The 7,297-nt window shown below is 63.7% G+C and overlaps 1 protein-coding gene across 1 annotated transcript; it reads left to right on the top strand.

Annotated features, from left to right (window-relative positions):
- On the top strand, nt 1-3,756 carry NPTX1 (neuronal pentraxin 1). The gene is made up of 5 exons (XM_062010732.1): nt 1-481; nt 589-796; nt 1,187-1,431; nt 1,526-1,705; nt 1,820-3,756. The coding sequence occupies exons 1-5, from the start codon at nt 26-28 to the stop codon at nt 2,039-2,041; spliced, it is 1,311 nt and encodes a 436-aa protein (XP_061866716.1). The 5' UTR covers nt 1-25; the 3' UTR covers nt 2,042-3,756.
- Nucleotides 3,757-7,297: the final 3,541 nt, after the last annotated feature.

Raw genomic sequence — 7,297 nt, 5'->3', positions numbered from 1 at the left:
CCGGCCCAGCCGAGGCAGCGGAGCCATGGCGGCCGGGCCCCCCGGCAGCCTCCCCCCGCTCCTGCTGCTCCTGTCGCTGCTCTGCCTGCGCGGCCGCGGGCAGAGCTTCGGGCAGACGCGCTTCATCTGCACCTCGGTGCCGCTGGACGGGGACATGTGCGCCGCCTCCGCCCCGGGCACCGGCTCCGCCGAGGAGCTGAAGAGCACGGTGCTGCAGCTGCGGGAGACGGTGCTGCAGCAGAAGGAGACCATCATGAACCAGAAAGAGACCATCCGGGAGCTGACGGCCAAGCTGGGCCGGTGCGAGAGCCAGAGCGTGCTGGAGGGGCTGCCCGGCGAGCCCAAGGGCGGCGGGGCCGGCAGGAAGCCCGGCTTCGCCAAGAACACCATGGGCGACCTGTCGCGGGCACCCGCGGCCGAGACCCTCAGCCAGCTCGGGCAGACGCTGCAGTCCCTCAAGACCAGGCTGGAGAACCTGGAGGTACGCGCTGCGCTCCGCTCCGCTCCATCCCGCCCCGGGACGCGGGGCGCCGGGCGTGGGAACCCGGGCGGGCGGTAACAGCCCGTTCCTGTGCTCGCCCCTTGCAGCAGTTCAGCAGGATGAACTCCTCCAGCCAGACCAACAATCTGAAGGACATCCTGCAGAACAAAATCGACGACCTGGAGAAGCAGGTGCTGTCGCGGGTGAACAGCCTGGAGGAGGGCAAGTTCAACCCCAAGAACGAGTCCGAGGAGCGCGGCAAGATCGAGAGCACCCTCACCTCGCTGCACCAGCGCATCAGCGACCTGGAGAAAGGTACCGGAGCCCCCTCCCGCCGCCGGCCGTGCCCGTCCCCCCGCCCTGCCGGCCCCGGGCACCGAGCGCTGCCGTGCGGGATGCCGAGCGGCTCCGCGCCGTGCGGGATGCTGAGCGGCTCCGCCGAGCCCGCCCTGTTTGCACCCGTGGAGCGGTCCCTTTCCCCCAGACGCTGCCCGCGGGCTCGGCGGCAGGAGCCGAGGATGCTCCGGGCGCTGCCCGGTGTCGGGGATTAGAGAGCCGTGCGGCGCCGGAGGAGTTTACTCCTCGCTGCTGTCTCGGGGTCCGTTACATAAGGGGAGCTGGGGAGCGGGGATAGGGGGGAAGAGACACCCCCAAAGCGGGCGGAGAGCGGGTCCGGCCAGAGCCCACCCCACCTCACCCCCTCAGGCCAGAAGGACAACCGGCCCCCGGACCGGTTCCAGCTCACCTTCCCGCTGCGCACCAACTACATGTACGCCAAGGTGAAGAAGAGCCTGCCCGAGATGTACGCCTTCAGCATCTGCATGTGGATCAAGTCCAGTGCCTCCCCCGGCATGGGCACCCCCTTCTCCTACGCTGTGCCCGGGCAGGCTAACGAGCTGGTGCTCATTGAGTGGGGCAACAACCCCATGGAGATCCTCATCAATGACAAGGTACGGCCCTGGGGAGAGAGCAGGGTGCTGGGTCTGGGGGGAGGGGCAGGGGAGAGACACCCCCGCGTCCACCACCCTGCCCCATCACTCACAGGTGGCCAAACTGCCCTTTGCCATCAACGACGGCAAGTGGCACCACATCTGTGTCACCTGGACCACCCGGGACGGCGTGTGGGAAGCCTACCAGGACGGCACCCAGACCGGCAGCGGCGAGAACCTGGCGCCCTACCACCCCATCAAGCCGCAGGGCGTCCTGGTCCTGGGCCAGGAGCAGGTAAGGGCCGGGGCCGCGGCTGTGGGGGTGTGCTCGGGCAGGCACGCACGCGGGGACGCTCCTGGGCTGCGGCGGCTGGGCCACGTGCCCCCGCTGACCGCGGCCCCTCCGCAGGACACGCTGGGCGGCGGCTTCGACGCCACACAGGCCTTCGTGGGGGAGCTGGCCCACTTCAACGTGTGGGACCGGCGGCTGAGCCTCGGGGAGGTGTACAGCCTGGCCACCTGCAGCACCAAGGCGCTCGCGGGCAACGTCATCGCCTGGGCCGAGGCCAACATCGACATCTACGGTGGGGCTACCAAGTGGACTTTCGAGGCCTGTCGCCAGCTCAACTAGAGCCAGGGACAAGCCGCACAAACCCCCTCATCGGGTTCTTTTTCTTTCTCCTCCTTTTTTTTTTGTGCGCAAAACCAACCGAGAGCGAAGCCGCCCGTCCCGTCCCGTCCCGTCCCCAGGAGCGGGGCTGCCCCGGCAGGGGGCTCCCCCCGGCCCCGCCACCCTCCGGTTTCCGTCTTGCCAACGTCCTTCAACGCCTGCGTGCCTTGGCCTGGCGCGGCTGCGCCCCCTCCCTGCCGCCCCCCGACTTCCCCGGGCCCGGCCCCCGCTTTGCTGCCGCCTCCCTGCACGGGGGGGGGGGTCCCGCTGTCCCCGGGCACCGGCGCCTTAAAGGGCTGCGGGCCCCGGAAGGGACCCCCCACATGGGCTCCTCTTCACCCCCCAGCCTGAAGCCCCCCCGGGAGGGCGAACGCCCCCAGAGCCGGGGAGGGTCGCAAACTGCAAACATCGGCCCCTCCTCGGTTGTTTTCCCTCCCGGGGATACGGCAGCGACCGGGACTCTGAGGAGGGGACAGACCCCCCCGTTTCCCACCCTCGGGTAACCCGGGAGCCCCCCTTTGCCCCCTTCCCCGGCCGGCGCCGCTCCCCAGCAGCACAGCCATAGCCCCGGGCTGCGGCGGGCACCGCGACGGCCCCGCGCCGGCCTCGCTCCCCGACCTGCCGCACTCAGGTACGTGTCCCGCTCCCCTGCCCCCGCCTCCTGCAGCCCCCCGAGGCCTCCTCCACGCCGTAGCTGGTGAAAAAGAGCCTTTACCCTCCCCGGGAAGTTTAGCTCCCACTGAAGAGTCTGAAGCCTTTCTGCTTTTGATAACACTGTTGTTTCTCTTACTGTAAAGGGAATTTATTACCAATTGAAAAAAAAAAGGGTATTTTTATGAAGATAAAAAAATATATATAGAATCAAGCAGTGCTCCCTGAGGAAAGAAAAACAAAGTACTTTCAGATTCTGCAGGAAAAAAAAGAGATAAAGAAGCGTATTTTGAGATACTAGATGCATTTTGTATGGTTTCCTTTTCTAAACTCCTGGTTTGTACTACAGATTGCAGAAATCACCCCCAGCCCCCCCCCTCCCTCCCCCCAACTGACCCCCGAGGGCTGCCCTGAGGATGAGGCAGAGAATTCACCCAGGGCTCCAGAGCATCCCCCTCCCACCGCCTCCAACGCCGTGGCAGAGCCGTGCCGGGAGCTGCGGGGAGCCGGGACGGGCGCAGCCCCGGCCGGGAGCGCAGAGCTGCGGGGAGCCAGCGCCCAGAGCAGCACAGGCACCGACCCCCTTCCCCCCCGCCCGAGGTCCCTCCCTCCCAACCGTGGCTCAGGGCAGCGTCTTTTAAACTGTGCTCTTTTTAAGAAGCCAACCGCGGCGAGTTAACGCCGGCTCCTCCCCAGAGCCCGTCCCCAGCAGCGGAGCAACAAGCACAAGGCGCCGGGCAGCTGCCCCCTGCCCCGGCTGAGCCGCAGCCCCACGCGCGCCGCGTTTGCCAAAAACAACAGCGAAGGGTGTGATGTCGACACGGTGTACATAGTGTATCATAGGGGTGAGAGTCACCTTCTCTTGGTTTGTCATTCTTTCGCTAACCAAAGCTGTACATGGTCCCTGTCCCCTGCTGTCCGTCCCCTCGGGGTTTGGAATGGGTTCCGCTGTCCCGCATCCGCAGGTCTGAAATGCACTGTTTCTACTCATGCTTTTGCCATTTTACTGCCGAGATTACATGAATTGTTGACTTTATTTTTACACAATAAAGAGTGAAGAAAGACAGTGGCTTCTCTGCAGTGTATTGGGTTCCCTGTGCAGCCAGGGAGCCAACCTCTCCACCAGGCAGGAGTTAGAGCCAGGATCCCAGCCTCCACCCTGCCCGCTTCTCCTGCAGCGTTACGCCACATCTTTCCCTGGTTTATGCAACACCAGCATGTAAAATGACTTATTGCTTTTCCCCCAAGATGCAGCCTGGCAGCTCAGCTCCCTCAGGAGGGCAAGGACAGGGACAGTGCCACCAGCAGCCCCCACAGCCTGATGCCAGTCAGCTCTCTGCAGCCAACAGCCACCGAGCAGAAAGAACCCCGTGGCTCCTGCTCCCTGCAGGCAGGAGCTGCACCTGGAGCATCTCACCGAGCCTTTGGGGAGCCAGGCTGGGCTCTGAGAGACATTCAGCCTTCAGGGAGCTGGGCTGGGCCCTGACAGAGTTCCTGGAAGGCATCACTCCAGAGGGCAGATCTGAGCCCTGGGGCGATGCTCAGGCACGTGGCTCTGTGGGCATGGTGGCAGAAGCCACAGGGGCTCAGGAGGCAGCTTACACCATTCCTAAGGAGTTACTGCACATTCCCACTTGTTACACATTTGCTGCAGAACAGACCTGCCAGATAAATTGCCTTTAGCCTCAAAGATACAAGTAGGAAACCCATTATTTACTCCTTATAACCAGCCAGAAACAATTCACACACACACACACCTGTAACTGCCCCCATCCCACTGCAGCCAGGTCCAGTTCAGAACCTCTGCCTTGGGCACCACACAGCCCTTGGTGGCACCAGTACTTCCTTTGCCCAGTCACTATCCAGCTGCCAGAGAACAGCCATCCTGGGGCTTGTCTCCTTCACCCTGCACCAGCCACTCTACACAGCCTCTTTGCCTTGGGAGGGTTTGTTCCTCTCACCACCCCACCTCCTTTTCAGAATGCCTCAAGTTGTAACCACTGCAACACAGCCAACAGCAGCCAGGGTGACAGAGAGAGGGAGGATGTGCCTCAAACCAAACTGAAGGGCCGAGGTCTGGGGCCCTGGTCTGTTCTCCAGTGCTGCAGCCACTGACAGCAGCAGAATTACAAGCGCTGGGTCCCCCTGGCAGGGGACAGACAGCATCAGCGATCCTCTGGGGCCACGAGGTAAAATGAGCCATGAAAACTGATTTAGGACAATTTACAGAGCTCTACAGGGGCCTGGCTGAGCATGTAAGATGCCACTCGCTCCTTGGCCACTTCTGCAGGTGACCAGAGAGAGGGTGCAGTGGGCTGCCCAGGGAGCCCCTGCCGCGGCCGGCGGGTGGGCAGGATGAGGCCAGCACAGGCACAGCAGCACACGCAGGGCAGCGACGCCAGAGGATGCAGAACGGGCACTGATGAGAATGGTACAACCTTGGCCTCCCTCTCCCTGATTCCCCAGATGCCCCCCAGGGTGTAGAAGGGATTTAGATCAGCATCCTGACAGCCTCAGAGAGGCACCCAGCAAGAAATTCCCACCACACTCCCCCTGCCCCCTGGCTGCGCTTCCCCCCAGCCCTTGGAGCAGAGCTCAGCCCTCCCTGGCGATGCAGATACCATCCCCTTCCCCCCTGCCCCCGAAAAGCAGCTGCTCCAAGGACAGGCTGTTTGGTTTCATGTCACTGGGAACAGCCTACATCTTTCCAAGGGGAGTGCTATTTTTACCCAGGAAACGGGTGGCAGCTCCTGTATCGTCCTTGGCCGCTGCCAGCCCCTCCAGCCCTGCCCTGCCCCTGGCACAGGGGCCTCCCCACTGCCCTCACCCACCCAGGGGAAACCATCCCCTCAGCTGGAGGCTCAAGCTGTGCTGCCATTTAAACTGCAGTAAGAAGTGACCCTAACAGGCATTTTCATTGTGCTTTTTTCCTGCTGGTAGCTGGAGGATGGCACTGAGCTTACAGTGGGGCTGCCTCGCTCCCTGAGGTGGGCAGCCAGGGCACTGCAGGGCCAGAGAGGGTGGGGGGCTGAAGGTGAGAGCAAAGAGAGATGTGGGTGACGGCTGAGAGGGCTGGAGCTGGAGGAGCTAAGATTCCTGCACCCAGAGAGGGGCAACAAACCTCCCCAGGACTGCTGGGGGACCCTGCAGCTGCCTCACAGCCCCACAACAACCTGTGGGTGTGGGACCCACCACGTGTAGTGTCCTGCACAGAGCCACACGGGCAGCAAGAGGGGCTGAACAGCCCCAGGGCCAACCCTGCCCATCCCTCCCCCCTTTGCCTGTCCCTCCTGCCACTGCTCAGGGTCTCAGCGCTGCCCAGGGGGAGGGAGGGAGGATCCTGCCAGAGGGGCTGAGCAGCACAGACCCATGGATAGGACACAGATCCTGGCACCTCACCCTGCAACCACAAGCTGCTGCTTTGGGCTGAAAGCAGTTCAGTGGCCCTGGCTCAGCCTCTGTGAGCGCAGGGGTGAGGGAGAGCCTTCCCTGCACCAGCGCTGAGAGCACTAAATCCAGGAGGCTTTTAGCGCAGCGGAGCAGATGGAGATCTTGGGCTGCGTGAGGACAGGCCCCACGACTCAGGAGATGGCTCAGAAATACCGACGGGGGCGAGGGAGAGTTCTTAAGGGCAGGATACAGCTGGGATTTACAGCTCTGATCCGACTTCTCGCTGGCCACTCACACACAGGAGAAACCACTCTGCACAGAGGCATTTTGCACCCCGCCGCCCATCCTTGTCTGCCCACTCCTCAGGCACAGGCCAACTCCACCAAAGGCTCTCAAGAGCTGAGAGGAGGTGATGGGCAAGAGGAAAACCCAAATAGTCCGTGTTTGATAGCAAAACACCCGGGAAAGCCAGAGAGACGGCACGTCCCGGGGTGGCCTCTGCAGCATCCCTGCTCTGCCCGGGGACACACACACCCCCTGCCCCGGGGCGCAGCGGCCGCCTGCAGGCAAAGCTGCAGCACCGCGGCCAGGAACATCCCACGGCATCATTATTATGCAGTGCCAAAGGCACGCCAGGCACTTAATAACACGCAGTTAGATTAATTAGTAGCGAGCGAGTGCCGCTGCAGGCCCGGCCCGCGCCGGCGGCTCCCGCAGCCCCGCATTCATATGCATGAGACGGGGAGCGGCGCCCCCGGGGGCTGCGGGGGGCTCGGCTCCCAGCCTCGCACGGCTGCCTCGGGCAAGTGATAGAAACGATGGCACATGTCTATAGAAAACACTCTTTGTCTCCATTTCCCAGCAATGAGCGATGTGGGGGGGTAAGAGGCGTCCCTCCCCAGTACAGTCCCTGGAGGGGCTTCGGAGAGCCGGCCCATCCTTCCCATGGCCAGGAAGCCCCGGGGGCTCCGGCAGCAGCTCCGACCTGCTCGTAAGCACCCTGAGCAGGGGGGCTCGGAGCTCGGCTGGCTCCCGGCTGCGGGGGCTGCCCCGGGAGCCGAGCCCCGAGCTGCGCGGCAGGAGCAAGAGCGGCGGGGGGCAGAGCCGAGCACGGAGCCTCGGGGCACCCGGCAGCACCGGGACGACTCCCCGACTGCATCGGTCCCCCTTTCCCCA

Source organism: Colius striatus, chromosome 18 (genome assembly GCF_028858725.1).
Source record: "Colius striatus isolate bColStr4 chromosome 18, bColStr4.1.hap1, whole genome shotgun sequence".
NCBI classification, from domain to species: Eukaryota; Metazoa; Chordata; class Aves; order Coliiformes; family Coliidae; genus Colius; species Colius striatus.
The sequence above is the reverse complement of the archived record's forward strand: the minus strand, read 5'-3'. Positions and strand labels throughout refer to the sequence as shown.